Source organism: Alosa alosa, chromosome 2 (assembly GCF_017589495.1).
Source record: "Alosa alosa isolate M-15738 ecotype Scorff River chromosome 2, AALO_Geno_1.1, whole genome shotgun sequence".
In the NCBI taxonomy this organism is placed as follows: Eukaryota; Metazoa; Chordata; class Actinopteri; order Clupeiformes; family Clupeidae; genus Alosa; species Alosa alosa.
Genome location: NC_063190.1, coordinates 37224513 through 37241359, shown reverse-complemented (window position 1 = coordinate 37241359; position 16847 = coordinate 37224513). Strand labels below are relative to the sequence as shown.

General features: G+C 45.4%; 1 protein-coding gene across 1 annotated transcript; it reads right to left on the bottom strand.

Annotated features, from left to right (window-relative positions):
• Positions 1-1697: 1697 nt before the first annotated feature.
• Positions 1698-16591, bottom strand: qpctlb (glutaminyl-peptide cyclotransferase-like b). The gene is made up of 8 exons (XM_048238182.1): positions 16416-16591; positions 15824-16046; positions 15464-15610; positions 14741-15034; positions 9618-9782; positions 6665-6764; positions 6227-6343; positions 1698-3139 (listed from the first exon to the last, which is right to left on the bottom strand). Exons 2-8 carry the CDS (start codon positions 16028-16030, stop codon positions 2994-2996), a joined length of 1176 nt encoding a protein of 391 aa, XP_048094139.1. The 5' UTR covers positions 16031-16046; positions 16416-16591; the 3' UTR covers positions 1698-2993.
• Positions 16592-16847: the final 256 nt, after the last annotated feature.

Sequence of the window (16847 nt, the reverse complement as noted above, 5' to 3'; positions counted from 1 at the left end):
AGATTGACTGGCCTAATAAGGTATCCAGCGTGCATAATACTCCATTGTGCTTCATTCAGTTCTTTACGCGAAGTGCCTCCATCATTAACCTGACCCTCGCCAGATGGTCTACTATAGTAACCTGACCCTCGCCAGATGGTCTACTATATTAACCTGACCCTCGCCAGATGAATTTCGCTCCGCCTAGCTCCACTCATCCATCTGGAACCGATCCATTGAAGTGTTGCTTCAGAAGGCTGGGCCTAATCAAAAAATGCTTGCATATGATTGAGTAAGCCACTTGTCCGTCATCTATTGACGTGCTACTTCAACCACTCACATCGAAGCCAACCCGTGACGCTTATAACAGTCTCACGGTCGCTTCTACGCTATGTCACATCTATGAAACTCCCGCCCTGCGTCCTGATTGGCTGAACCATAAAGTCGGTTGCAGAAATCACTCTCAATGGAAGAGGTCCCAGATGGATGTGAGTGAAGCTAGGCGGAGCTATAGCGGAACGAAATTCATCTGGCTAGGGTCAGGTTAGTCCAACATGGCCATGCAGCTGGATTACCGCCAGAACGTGTTGTCCGTGCAAACCCCTAATTTCAATGGCTCATTTGACCTCTAATCAGATTTCAGTGTGAACTGTTTGCGGTTTTCGAACTGACCCGCATGCGCAAAAGAACAATAACAATGACATCAGCTAACTCCCGCAGCGTTTAATTGTGACAAATGTCGATGTAGATTGTGCTAACTCCCGCAGCGTTTAATTGTGACAAATGTCGATGTAGATTGTGCTAACTCCCGCAGCGTTTAATTGTGACAAATGTCGATGTAGATTGACGTAAAAGTCACATCAAATCCACCTTGGATGTTCACACTGAAAAACTCAGACCTGGGTCTGATTCAGGACCACATATGGAAGTGGTCTAAATCTGATTTGAACAAATCAGATCTGGACAAGATTTGAGTGTTCACACTACTTCTGAAGAAGTCTGACCTGGTCACAATCAGATTTGGGCCACTTTTGCCTGCAGTCTGAACAGGGTCTAAAACATTCTTCATAAATATGTAACATTTTCCAATATAAATGCTTTATAAGTAAAAAGCAATTTGCACAAATTGGGTAGAATGGCCCAGATAAGTAAGTGGTGTAAAGAGAATATTATTCCCAGTCTCAACTCTGTCTCTTATTTTCGACTCGGCCTTTACTTGGACTCGGCCTGGTCTTGGACTCAAACCTCTTTTGACTTGGTCTCGACTAGTCCAGCTCTTGGACTCAACACAGGTGGTGGTCTTGACTACAGTTCTGGTTTCAACACCCTTTTTCTAAGGATTTCCACAGACATTGAAATCCGGCTACTTCCAGCCACATAAGACAGGCCTATATTTATATAAATCTTATGGATCAAATCTAGCCCCCCCCCCCAGATACACATGGAATGCATGGTCTTGGAAGAATAATTATGAACTAATACTTTTTTTCCCCACACACACATACACATGGAATGCATGGTCTTGGAAGAATAATTATGAACTAATACTTGTTTTCTCCACACATACATGCACATGGAATGCATGGTCTTGGAAGAATAGTTATGAACTAATACTCCCTCCTCCCACACACACACACATACACATAGAATGCATGGTCTTGTAAGAATAGTTATGAACTAATAATTTTTAGTTTTCAATTTTATTCATAAAAGTGCTGTGATATTGCAATACACTGGTTTAACCTCACAATATCAGTGCAATCAGTGCAACTGTATATAATCACCATGGTCACAACTGACCAGTGACCCCCTCGCCACACATACAGCAGGTCATCTCAAATCTAGTAAGAACACCAGAGGGCATTTGTGCCACTACACATGCGTGCCGCTGACCAGACGAAGACTTTGTTGCATATGGCCTACCTGGCCTTACTGGCCTGCTCCGGGCTTTATTAATCCAATAGATATATTTCATATGTGTGAGCGTATATAGTAGGCTGGCACCATCCTGTTGAGATATTTGATGTTTGCAGTCACTCCTGAGCTGTATACAGAGGACCCGAATGCTGTATCATAGCTAAATTATTTACATTATTGCATCACTATGTTAATAACTATGTTATTGCACTTCAACACATGCTCACATAACCATGGCTTCAAGTTAGAGGTTCTCTAAGCAAAGCTGGGTAACGTCACTTCTGTTGACCTTCAAACAAACCAGAGAGCTAGCTCACCCCTCCCGCCCTCTCTAAGCAAAGCTGGGTAACGTCACTACAAACCAGAGAGCTAGCTCACCCCTTCCGCCCTCTCTAAGCAAAGCTGGGTAACGTCACTACAAACCAGAGAGCTAGCTCACCCCTCCCGCCCTCTCCCTCCCGTGCTATTGAAACGAACATGAACGTCGATGATTGGCTGGAACAGTTTGTTATGTTTCATGGTCCAGGCTGGACCAGGCTGTTTTTATTGCCGTTTCTGGAGCCTGGGCTGTCTACAGAGACAACATTTGTTTACCGTGTGTTCAGGAAACAGGCAGCTAGCGGATCGTGAGGAGATGTTTGCTGTACGTGATAAAAAAATGTTTTAGCTTAAAAACCTCATATCATGACTTAGAGCACCTTTAACAACGCTGGATGCCTTTTGGCATTTCCTACTTTCCTTTCTTTCGATCATATTTGGCTTTTTATCTCAACATGAAGCTGAAGCTGAGGTGCAGTCCATGGCTTGGCACATATACACACTAGAACTGATGTCATTGCTTCTCCAAAACAAGAAGGCAACACCCTGTCCAAATCATACATAGTATATGCTTCAAAGGCACATAACAAAGGTGGATAGAGGCTGTAATTAAATTATTGTCATAAACTCAATGCATATTGCAACATGATGCCCTTGCAATGCAATGATATGAGTTCATTTGCTGACAGATTTCATATCAGATCTGCTCCTCTTCCTCCCTCTCATCCATCATCTTCATCCCGACGACGTAAAGTGCTGAAGCAGAGGCCACGGAACGTTTAAAGGCCCAGATATTCCGACAGAAACACGGCCAGGACCTTGGTCAGATTCTCCACCGTCTGGATGTGGATGTGCCCGGCGGTGTCCTCGACGGTGTGCATGAAGGGAGGGAAGGGCGTAGCGATCATGTGCAGCACAGGGACCCCTGTGGGCAGCAGAGGCAGAGGGCACATGGAGGTCATTTACAACACTGTGGGCAGCAGAGGCAGAGGGCACATGGAGGTCATTTACAACACTGTGGGCAGCAGAGGGCACATGGAGGTCATTTACAACACTGTGGGCAGCAGAGGCAGAGGGCACATGGAGGTCATTTACAACACTGTGGCCAGCAGAGGGCACATGGAGGTCATTTACAACACTGTGGGCAGCAGAGGGCACATGGAGGTCATTTACAACACTGTGGGCAGCAGAGGCAGAGGGCACATGGAGGTCATTTACAACACTGTGGGCAGCAGAGGCAGAGGGCACATGGAGGTCATTTACAACACTGTGGGCAGCAGAGGGCACATGGAGGTCATTTACAACACTGTGGCCAGGAGAGGCAGAGGGCACATGGAGGTCATTTACAACACTGTGGGCAGCAGAGGCAGAGGGCACATGGAGGTCATTTACAACACTGTGGGCAGCAGAGGGCACATGGAGGTCATTTACAACACTGTGGCCAGGAGAGGCAGAGGGCACATGGAGGTCATTTACAACACTGTGGCCAGGAGAGGCAGAGGGCACATGGAGGTCATTTACAACACTGTGGGCAGCAGAGGCAGAGGGCACATGGAGGTCATTTACAACACTGTGGCCAGCAGAGGGCACATGGAGGTCATTTACAACACTGTGGCCAGGAGAGGCAGAGGGCACATGGAGGTCATTTACAACACTGTGGGCAGCAGAGGGCACATGGAGGTCATTTACAACACTGTGGCCAGGAGAGGCAGAGGGCACATGGAGGTCATTTACAACACTGTGGGCAGCAGAGGGCACATGGAGGTCATTTACAACACTGTGGGCAGCAGAGGGCACATGGAGGTCATTTACAACACTGTGGCCAGGAGAGGCAGAGGGCACATGGAGGTCATTTACAACACTGTGGGCAGCAGAGGCAGAGGGCACATGGAGGTCATTTACAACACTGTGGGCAGCAGAGGGCACATGGAGGTCATTTACAACACTGTGGCCAGGAGAGGCAGAGGGCACATGGAGGTCATTTACAACACTGTGGCCAGGAGAGGCAGAGGGCACATGGAGGTCATTTACAACACTGTGGCCAGCAGAGGGCACATGGAGGTCATTTACAACACTGTGGGCAGCAGAGGCAGAGGGCACATGGAGGTCATTTACAACACTGTGGGCAGCAGAGGCAGAGGGCACATGGAGGTCATTTACAACACTGTGGGCAGCAGAGGCAGAGGGCACATGGAGGTCATTTACAACACTGTGGCCAGGAGAGGCAGAGGGCACATGGAGGTCATTTACAACACTGTGGCCAGCAGAGGGCACATGGAGGTCATTTACAACACTGTGGGCAGCAGAGGCAGAGGGCACATGGAGGTCATTTACAACACTGTGGGCAGCAGAGGCAGAGGGCACATGGAGGTCATTTACAACACTGTGGGCAGCAGAGGCAGAGGGCACATGGAGGTCATTTACAACACTGTGGCCAGGAGAGGCAGAGGGCACATGGAGGTAATTTACAACACTGTGGCCAGGAGAGGCAGAGGGCACATGGAGGTCATTTACAACACTGTGGCCAGGAGAGGCAGAGGGCACATGGAGGTCATTTACAACACTGTGTCCAGCAGAGGGCACATGGAGGTCATTTACAACACTGTGGGCAGCAGAGGCAGAGGGCACATGGAGGTCATTTACAACACTGTGGGCAGCAGAGGCAGAGGGCACATGGAGGTCATTTACAACACTGTGGCCAGGAGAGGCAGAGGGCACATGGAGGTCATTTACAACACTGTGGCCAGGAGAGGCAGAGGGCACATGAAGGTCATTTACAACACTGTGTCCAGGAGAGGCAAAGGGCACATGGAGGTCATTTACAACACTGTGGCCAGGAGAGGTAGAGGGCACATGGACCTCTATAAAGCTCTGATCCTGGGTAATGGGGGGGGTTACCGTACTGCATGGTTTTAAGTTGAGCTAGTCTTGTGTGGGTTACTGGGTTTGGTCAGTAGACCTAACATTCTTATGTGTGTTACTGGGTTTGGTCAGTGGACCTAATGTCCGTTACTGGGTTTGGGTTTGAGCCGTGGATCTGCCCAAGGTTTCTTCCTTGGTAAGGGAGTTTTTCCTTGCCCCTGTTGCTCTTGGGTGCTCCTTGTTGGTGCCCCCCCCCCCAATCCCAATCCTCCCCCACCTTTCTTATGCAGCCCTTGCCACTTAATCTACTAAACCCCTCTTCTACAGCACTTTTTACCCCCCCCCCCATAAATGCACAAATAGGCTGACACCAGACATAATTTTACTGCATTTCTTACTTCCAGTAACTATATGCATGTGACAATAAACTTCCTTGTATCCTTGGTCAGTAGACATTCTTGTGTGCATTACTGGGTTTGGTCAGTAGACCTAATGTGCATTACTCAGTTTGGTCACTGTTTACCATGTTGTTAGTCGCTTTGGTTAAAAATGCGTCAGCCAAATGTAATGTAATGGTAGACCTAACATTCTTGTGTGGGTTACTGGGTTTGGTTAGTAGACATTCGCATGTGCGTTACTCAGTTTGGTCAGTAGACCTAACATTCTTGAGTGTTACTGGGTTTGGTCAGTGGACCTAATGTGTATTACTGGGTTTGGTCAGTGGACCTAATGTGTATTACTGGGTTTGGTCAGTAGACTTTAGTAAAAATACTGGGTTTGTAATAATAACACTAAAGTGCGCACATCCACATTCTAAAACTTGGTGCTGGACGAAATGGGCAATACGAAATTAGTGAAGAACATCCGCTACACCAATAGCTCCCAATAAATTAATGTAACGTTTCATTCATCATTCATTCAACATTTCATTGTCTGATGAAGGGCTAACGCCCGAATCGTTACATAAAATTATATTTGGAGCTATTGGTGTAGCGGACTTTCTTCACTAATTTCGTTACTCAGTTTGGTCAGTGGACCTAATGTGTGTTACTGGGCTTGGTCAGTAGACCTAACATTCTTGTGTTCATTACTGGGTTTGGTCAACAGACCTAATGTGCGTTACTCAGTTTGGTCAGTGGACCTGCCTCACCTCTCTCCAGGAAAGGCACATGGTCATCCTCGACTGGGCCCATGCGGACGTCCTTGGTAAAGTAGCTCTGGGGGTTGGGGTGGGAGGACAGCAGGCCCAGTTTATGGAGTCTCTTCTCTGAGTGGAAAGGTCAGAGGTCATGGAGGGGTCACGGAGAGGTCAATCACAGCACACTCAGTCAGAACACGTTAAAGGCAGGACAGCTAAAGGCATGCAAGTCAAGAAAGGTCTACTGAGGTGAAAAACTGGCTGGACATCGTGCTTTTACTGAAGCTGAATCTTAGAGAGACGTACTGGTATCTTAAGGGTTTTTTAAGGGTTCATGAGCTTAGTACTATTCAACCTTTTTGTTTTTATCACATGAAGTTCCTGCAGTCCAATCAAATAGGTTTTGGATAGCATCCTCTCCTGACAAAGAGAGGGAGACAAATACGTCACCTGCAGACATGAGGCGGTCAAACCAGCGACCAGTGTTGTCAAAGTGATTCACAAACATCGGAGCTGGAGCTCCAATTAGGTCCAATAACAACAGCAGGTCCTATAACAGAGCTCCAATTAGGTCCAATAACAACAGCAGGTCCTATAACTGAGCTCCCCATCACTACAGTAATCAACCTATATGATGCAAATCAGGATCTGAGTAGTGCTGCCGCGATTAGTCGACTTAGTCGATGTAATCGACCATGAAAATTAGTCGACGGCAATTTTTTTAGTCGACGTGTCGTTTTATTATTGACCGCCTATTAATGTTTGGTCTCCCGTCTCAAACAGCTCACTATAATTCACCTCCAGAGCATTCAGAGCTAGTCTGTACTGTTTATTAACTCTTAGTGCAATGATTTGCAATGATTGTCTTTGGATGTTAAACAGGCTATTTAGACTTTGGCAGTAATGTCTTAAACGCCGCCATGCACGCAAGTGTAAACACGAGCAGCATAGCTGCGTGCCTGCCTGCTTTCAGCGCGATTCGTTATTAGGCAGAGCTAATCGGGGGGAGCTACGCTAAGAGTAGTAGGTTAGGTTACTCTGACTAATATGGTATACTACTGTATAGCCTAATGGAGAGCTAAGCGTAGTAGGTTAGGTTACTCTGACTAATATGGGGTGCGTTTGTAAATTGCCACTCCGAGCACCATTTTCCGTTCGTAAATTTGGAGCGTGAATGGAATTATCATGTGTTTATTCACAGCGTCACACTCTCAGAGCCTCCACAACATGCCAGATTATAAATACGAACGCACCCATGATATACCCATGGTACACTATAGCCTAAAGGAAATGCAGATGCTTAGGCTTAGATTGTTAATATATGTTTTTTAACAGTTAAGGTGAAAGCCTTTTAGTTAAGTTATTTATGTTGTTTACATTTGTAATTGTTTATTTGGTAACATTTAAGTTATTTAGATTGTTTATGGCACAGGTGACATTTTATGTTTTGGCCCTTCAGTTAAGTTCAAAATTAAATGGACACAACAAAATAACAAACATTAGTCGAAAGATTAGTCGTTAGAAAATTAGTCGTTAGTGGCAGCACTAAATCTCAGTCAACACCTATCCCAATTACACACCACGTGACCTATTCTATCCAATTACACACAAGAGACGTTTTTGTTTTCTCGCAAAGGTCACACAAAGTTATGATGATCATATATGTTTATTTCTCATTGTCTTTATTAGAATTCAACTAGAAGATAGGCAGAATACAAAAATAAAAAAATTTGCATTTCTGGTTCAGGTTCTATTCTTTTGCATGCATTCAATTGATTGTTTTTGCAGTGTTATAATGACCACTATTGAGGGGGAAGCTGGAGCCGGTTGGTACTGGTTCTGGTTCTGACACAGGGCAATTCCACGGAAAATTGACTTTTTGTCACATCCATAACGCTAGTGAAATGCCTTGGCAATTGTATGATGTGAATGATAACATTCATTTTTTGTGCATTTTTTCTCATGTACATTCTTCAGCCAAAAATAGCAAATGCTCAAATTTCATGTAATCATTCACATCATACCATACCATCACATTTTATTGGCCTTATGGATGTTACAAAAAACGTAATTCTCCATGGAATTGCCCCACATTGGTATCCGAAGTGGGAAGGAGATGACGACACTTTGACAGATCGAAGATCTCATTGAAAAGTTACAGCTGGAATCATTGCTCACATAAAGCAAATAGTCCTAAAGTCATAAAGCATAAAGTCATAAACAGTCATAGAGCATAGCCTACCTGCCTACCTAGTCCAGTCTTAAAGTTGCCAGATTTTATGACAAAAAGGTTTAAATTGAAAATAAGTATTTGTGTATGTGTAGGATGTATTTCATACACAATCTGGCAACCTGGGAATGTCAGACTAACAGACAAAAATAATGGATCTGTGATTTTAAAATTAAGTTTGATGGCCATGCAAATTACTGGAGTTTTTCGGGAGAAATAACAAAACGGGAGGGTGCCGGGAGATGACCTTGAAGTGGAAAATGCATCAAGATTTTAAAAGATATTCAAAGAGCCTTTATGAGGCAAGCTGACTCTGTATTAGCACCTGGGAATACTATGCAGAGGGTCACTGGAGATGTGCAGTGCTGTTCAGGTGGCTCCTCCACTTTGTGCTGAGCCAAAATGCTCTTGACACCGCAGCGTCAGTTTTAGGGTGAGCTACGGTCACTTCAGTAGCTGGTCAGTTTTAGGGTGAGCTACGGTCATGTCAGCAGCTGGTTAGTTTTAGGGTGAGCTACGGTCACGTCAGTAGCTGGTCAGTTTTAGGGTGAGCTACGGTCATGTCAGCAGCTGGTCAGTTTTAGGGTGAGCTACGGTCACGTCAGCAGCTGGTCAGTTTTAGGGTGAGCTACGGTCACGTCAGCAGCTGATCTTGAGACCCCCCATCATAGCTGTATGTACCAGCAGCTCCTGACAGGCCAGGCATGCCCATCAGTGGCCTGGGTGGGACATGACAGTTCCATCAAGAGCTTCCCCCTTGGGGGATTGGTCATTATAACACTGCTAAAACAACACATCTAATGGTAGCTTGAGACTGAAATTGAACTGGTATCAGAAGAAAAACTACATTTTATGTGTATTTAAATGGCCTCCTGTCTACAAACTACATTTTATGTGTATCTAAATGGCCTCCTGTGTACAACACTACTATCTCATGTGTTTTCTGGTCCTGTTCTAACTACAAAAAAAGTGAGAAATAAACAATATGGTCCTTATAGCACTGCTGAAACAAAACACGTAAGGTGCCTGAGACTGTTGCACAGTACTGTATGCATATATGACATATCAAAAATTATATCTTAGCCAGGTCATCTCATTTGCCCCTTATCCCTGTAACCTGTTTATGTGTGTGTGTGTTTCTCATTTCTATATTCTATGACGTGTGTGTCTCACCACTGCGTCAATCAAAGTGGTTTCCGTGGCACCAGGTGGATGAGGTATCTGGGCCATCCTCTGAGCCAGGTGTCGCGAGCCGTAGAGGGAGTCGCTGGCCGTCCACTCCTCGATGGCCTCTTTCCCATCAAAGAAGACCAGCTGTAGGGTCACCTGAGAGATCCTCTTACACGCAGGACAAGGAAGAAGAGCATCATCATTCACTCTGCCACGCAGGACAGTAGTGTGACTGACACTGCACAGTAGTGGGACAGTAGTGTGACTGTAGTGTGACTGACGCTGCACAGTAGTGGGACTGTAGTGGGACAGTAGTGGGACTGTAGTGGGACTGTGAGCATGTTGTGGTTGAGCTGAAAATTCATAAATTAAGGCAAACTACCATCAATTCCACAGACACTACACAAATATAAGATAAAAAGACAAAGATAGCGATTTTAACGAACCACAAGATTATTGAACAACCTTGGAAACCCGATCAGTTAGGACAGAAAGCTGGATGCATCTCACATGGGGGGATTGTTAGCGGGGTGGTCGTGGACAGTTCTGTAAGGCAATATATCCTGTTACTGCGCCTGGAAATCTAATGCAGAAATACAGACTTATGTTGTTTAGTTTGCTCACCTTTTGCCCATCTAAGCTACCGACTTCATCAATTCCCAATTCATTCAAATGGCTGGGCTACTTGCCACTGTGATGAGGGAAAACAAGGTCCATGAAAGCGCTTACAGAGGCCGGATTGGGAAAGAGCCTGTGTCATCGACTTTCAATGTGACACAGAATCTCCCTGTGGACGTCACCTCCCTCGGTCTTCCTCTCCGAGCCACTTGCCCTTCTCGGGCACGTCCCGTATTGTACGAGACAAATCAATTTCACTTCAAAAACAGCCTGGTGAGAGACCGTGGTGAGATACATGGATTCTGATCTGTCCCAATGACTCTTATCACAGCAAACGTATACACAGGTACAGTAGATCTTCTGATGCCAGTCCATGTTGTTATTTCATCAAAGATGATTTCATATCAGCCTCATATAACTTACTAGCCAAGTATTTGACTGTCAACTGCCAATGTAAATGACTCAATACCCCAACCGTTCGACAAATTCCATTCCCTGATGCTCTGCACCTATTTATATAATACATATGCCACCTCACGGTCATATCAAATAGAAACATCTGCATTTTTTATATATACCACCTCACGGTCATATCAAATAGAAACATCTGCATTATTTTATATGTTAGAGTGCTGCCTTGTTCACATACTATTCATTGTCTTTTACTATTACAGTAGACATATTATTAGAATTGGTCCACTTACCCTGGACCTTCAAACTGACATAATTTAAAAAATATATATTAAAGAAGCCCTATGCAACAATTTTAGCAAAAATTACCTTAATTATGCAGGTTGAGAGTCGTTCTGATGGTTCTACACTTTTTGGGTCGTTTGGTGGGTGCTTCGTCTCCCCCTAGTGCTTCTCCGCGGAAAAAAACGAATATGCAACTTTCTGGTCCCGGATGTCCGGATGTGGCTCAGCGGAAGTATCCAATCGCGCCTTGAAAATGTAGTCAGATTGTAGTTTCTAAGAAGACTGCAAAACGGACTCTGACTTGACTTTGTTGCTTTTGAAATTGTAAGTAGCCTACCCTTGGGTGAACTTTGTTTTTGTAATGTGGTTTGATAGTCTCTTGAACAATGTGTTTGCTCGACTGTTTTATTGTGAGCCCTGTATGTGTTTAGCTTGGTTTCTTGTTGGTAGCTCGCTAGCTAGTGGGGGTTTAGCGTAGCAGTCACTTGCTACCGAAGCTGCAGGGGGAGCTATGTCGTGAAAACTGCGAGCCCAAATCAGGTGAAAACCTAGCATGACGAGCCAGACCCACATTAAAATGTAGCACTCACCATTCGCAGTGCTCAGTCCGAGGGGCGGGATAATCGGTTGTCTATCAAATTCCCTCTGCACGCAATAGGACAGCGCTATGAGTCCCATGCGTTTTCCCACCAGCGGAGCTAGTGGGCTAGTTCAAACGTTTGCCAACTTAAAAAAAGCTTAACTCGTGTCACACTGTTCGCCAACAGCAACATCCATCTGCTTTGTTTTCAAGTAGCAGGGAATTCAAGCCAAACCGTTGCAACTCTGCCATCAATCATTATGTTAAGCCCGCCTAACGACTCTATACATGATTTGATTGGCCTGATAGAAGTTTAATTTTTCGAGCTCACAAGCCAACGGAGAGTTGCTAGACTAGCCCTGGCAGCAAATGTAATTTGCTAGATTTCTAGGCTAGTGAAAACCCAAAAACAACAAAGGAATAACCAGACCTGCATAGGGCTTCTTTAACGTAGCAAGTTATAATTTTGACATTATCAAGATAACCGAGACACGCTGATTTGATCATTCTGGCCATACTGCTACCATATGATTACATGAGTGGAGACTGAGACAGATTATGCTGTGTGTGTGCGCGTGTGTGTGTGTGTGTGTGAGTGTGTGTGTGTGTGTGCGTGCGTGCGTGCATGTGTATGTGTGTGTGTGTGTGTGTGTGTGTGTGTGTGTGTGTGCGTGCATAATGTGTGTGTGTGTGTGTGTGTGTGTGTTATGCAGTGTGTGCGTGTGTGTGGGTGTGTGTGCATGTGTGTGTGTGTGTGTATTATTATTGCGTGCATGTGTGTGTGTGTGTGTGTGTGTGTGTGTGTGTGTGTGTGTGTGTGTGTGCGTGTGCGTGTGTGGGTGTGTGCATGTGTGTGTGTGTGTATGTGTGTGTCTTTTTGTGACAGTGTATGCTGATTTTTCCTGTTGCTACCACATCCAGTATGTAGGACAGTGCACATCAGCTGATGTGATAGTCGTGGCCGTATGTCCAGAGGCCTCTCTGTGAGGAGGGAGATGCCGCTGAAGTGAGCATATGTGTGTCCTGTTCCTGTAGTGTGTGTGTGTGTGTGTGTGTGTGTTTGTGTGTGTGTGAGTGTGTGTGTGTCCTATTCCTGTAGTGTGTGTGTGAGTGTGTGTGTTTGTGTGTGTGTGAGTGAGTGTGTGTGAGTGTGTGTGAGTGTGTGTGTGTTAGTGTGTGTGTGTGTGTGTGTGTGTGTGTGTGTCCAGAGGCCTCTTTTACCACTTTTCCATCAAGGCAGTTTTGGTTCTGGTTCAGAGTCAGTGCCAAATATGGAACCGGTTCTGCTTTTCCACACAAAATAACCAGCCAAATCTGGAATTGGTGGAAAATAACCTGGCTCTTGGTCAGGAAAACAGGTTCCAACTCAGCACCAGCTTTGAGCTGGTCCAGAAATAAGAACCACTTACGTCAGGTGCTGGGAGCAGGATTTTCATGACGTTTCAAGCCACTGGCAGCAAAAACGCTGCGCAGCCATAACAACGGGTGCTGAGTTAATGTTGGCTAACATGCTAGTTTTTCTAATGACTGCAATAAATACACACGCTGACCAAAACAATTAGGCCACGTCCAGTTTTGCTCCATGAATGAATACAGTGATAAGTTACAGTTAAACTCTCTCGACATATAGCTGTTTGTGCTCCAAGTTGATCGTAATAAGTAATACAAATATCTCAATAACGTTAATCAGCTTATCAAAAAAAGCCCCTGACCAACTTAACTTTCCACATTTTATTTGTAGGCTATACATTGTGTAGGCTAACTTTACTTTATTATTCAATTTGCCTACCATTCGCTAGCTAACTAGATAGATAGATAGATAGATAGATACTTTATTGAACCCGAGGGAAATTTCAGAACCAATGTTTTTAAAAAACGTAATGTTTAGGTTAGTTTATGTTGTTAGGGCGTTTAGGATAGTTAATGTTGCTAGGGTATTTAGGATAGTTAATGTTGTTAGGATGTTTAGGATAGTTGATGTTGTTGGGATGTTTAGGATAGTTAATGTTGTTGGTGTGTTTAGGATAGTTAATGTTGGGATGTTTAGGATAGTTAATGTTGTTGGGATGTTTAGGATAGTTAATGTTGTTGGGATGTTTAGGATAGTTAATGTTGGGATGTTTAGGATAGTTAATGTTGTTGGGATGTTTAGGATAGTTAATGTTGCTGGGATGTTTAGGATAGTTAATGTTGGGATGTTTAGGATAGTTAATGTTGCTGGGATGTTTAGGATAGTTAATGTTGTTGGGATGTTTAGGATAGTTAATGTTGCTGGGATGTTTAGGATAGTTAATGTTGTTGGGATGTTTAGGATAGTTAATGTTGTCGGGATGTTTAGGATAGTTAATGTTGTTGGGATGCACCCTGCGTTCAGTATGCAGTGACTGCATGGCATGGCTCCTCTCTGGCTTTCAGTCCATGGAACAAGTTGGTTCTTCAAAAGTGGGCGTGTAGAACCAACACCGAACTGGCACAAGCACCGACTCCGAACCCCAGAGCTGCGCTGGTGGAAAAGTGATCTGAGAGGAGGCTGAGAGGGCTGGCGAAGTCGGCAGCGGTACAACTGTGCCAGTGTCTGTGCCCAGCGGGCACAGCTAACACACTGCAGGGGTAAGACACTGCAGCTGTAAAACTGTGCCAGTGTCTGTGCCCAGCGGAGTGTAGAATGAGGAGGTGAAGGGTGCCAGGGGGGTGGTGAAGGAGTGGCGCTGACTCAGAGCTTTTTAATCAATCCCTCCCTCACCATTATTTATGCCAACTGGCACAACCACAATGAGCGGCTGCAGCTCCACAGGAAGCCGTAAGTCACGTCACATGCTACTCTACCCAGTCAAATGGAACAGCACCTCTGGGGCACAGTGGCACACCAACGGCCCAGAAGAGTCACATTCACTGAAAACAGCTGAGTAGCTTCAGTTCTTTACTATGCATTTGAGTTCAATTGTATGACATTTTTGAGTGGTCTTCATACACATGCCAAAGACTTATACACAATCCAAGCTATAGCCAATGGAAGCCAACTCAAAACCTTACAGAGCAATCATCTTTCCATCTGCCCTCTGACCCTCTCATGTGCCCTCCACCCCTCTATCTACCCCTCTATCTACCCCTCTCATCTGCCCTCCACCCCTCTCATCTACCTGACCTCTCATCTGCCCTCTACCCCTCTCATCTGCCCTCTAACCCTCTCATCTGGCCTCCACCCCTCTGTCTACCACGTCTCAGCACCTACCTGCTGTTTCAGCACCCTGAGGTATTCGTCCAGCGCTGTCACCAGCTCCAGGATCATGGCACAGGGGACGGCCGAGTCACTGGCGCCCACGAACACCTTGAGCGAGCCGCTGGGGGTGACGCGCAGCGCCTTGGTGTCGTAGTGGCAGGCCAGCAGGAGCCTGCGGGGGGCCAGCGGGTCCAGCACCGCCAGGATGTTGGAGAAGTTAATGGGGCCGCGAGGGGTGGCGTGGTTGAACGAGTCAAACTCCACTGTCCAGCCAGCTGACAGTGTGTACAGTCGCGAGGAGATGTGCTGATTGGGCACAAGAAGAAAATAATGGAATTGTATCACAGCGTAGGAATGTGGTGATGCTGTGTCCACATAATCTGAGCGCTATTCTACACACACAGCAGAGCAGTGCAATCAGGAATAAATCCGATCAGCATAATGCAGAGTGAACAGTCCCAGGTGTTCACCTTTGCATACTATGCTACTGCTACACCACAAGGCACAAGCATACTTAGCCCTTAAATAAATGTCTAGTTGTATTTAGCATGCAGGACTGTGGTGACGGTGTGTCCATATATTTGACCAGTTTTTCTACAAAGACATAGGCACAGCATGCCTGGCATAACTACTGTTAAGAGAGACCTACTGTTGTACAGTGTACCATGTTAGCAGCATCTAATTAGCTCTTAAACGTGCAGTCTTATTTAGAGTGCTGAGAGGCGAGTGGCTGACCTTACGCACAGCGCGGCTCCCCTTGCTACCAGGCTGTCTCTCGATAAGGAGGGGCTGGAGGAACGCATGCCACAACCTCTGGCCGTCCACCTGGGACACAAGCCTACGCACCAGGGCTACCGTGCGCTTCCGAGGTCTGTGAGAAAGCTGGGTGAAGAAGGAGAAAGAGTTATCCTCCTGAACTCTGTGTGTGTAAAGTGCGATATAAGCTATAAGTTGCTCATTACTGTTTAAACTAAACAATTACCTATTACATCATAGGTTATTCCTACGCAATACTAAAACAAATTATTCTTTTTTTTTAAAATGGAAAGAACCTGATTACAATGCAGAAACTTGCGATAGCCTATTGTTAATTACCTTGTCCTTCGTCAGGTCAGGTATGTGAATGAGAACTTGGTCGCTGTCGGTGTCGCTGCTGGAGAGAGAGAAGCCGAGAGCCAGGGCGAGCGCCAGCAGACCCCATAGGCAGAAGAACACGGCTCTCACTCGATGGATCCGCGGCTGGTCGCATCGACAGATCGCCTTGCCGAGTCGGAGCGGCACAGCTCGGTACCGCAGCCTCATCCCAGATCAAGGAACGCTAAATTACAACAATTAAATGCTTAGTGAACAAGACATGACGAAATATTACAAGCATACTTTCTGCGTAGTCTACCACCCCAACCGTGAGACCTATTTAGTCTACGGAGCCCACGACAGCCAGCATCCCTGGATACCGTTACATCCTCCCGGTACTTTTGACATTGTATGTCGTCAACACTAATGAATCATAAAGAGCGTTAACGTTAACTGCCACACGTTTTTTCCCTCCTTGACTATTAGCTCTCACGACAAAAACTGACTGCGCAAAAATCCGAGTGATAACTTCACGCCGTGGTTTTGCAGATGAGAAAGCATAGCCTTCTGTCATACACATTTCTTTAACAGTATAATCTGATGCATGTCCTACCTTGGAGTTGTCTATTTAGGCGTTTTTAATATTCTGGAGATCATAGTCCTTTTTGTATTGATCCTGTATTGCACTGTCCTGTCATTCCGGGCAATATGTATATCCTATGTTTCAAAAAAAATCGGTGCGAGACTGAACCAATCTACGCAGCACTGCTGTGGCTACTTCTCACTGACTGCGATGGACTAGGCTCCTCTTGATGGAGGTTACGGGCGGGTGTCCTGTGGCTACACTGCACACAGCTCACTGATGGAGCAGCTGTCACTGGTTTCAAAAGTGAAACATTTCATTTGCTCTATTAATTATTTTAATTTGAATGATTATTACAATGTACATAACTAAATACATTTGATTTGGTCGAACAATAACGACCTGCAGTACAAGAAAACACAACATATTGTTTGATTTGATTGAGATTGAAAAAAGTTAGCC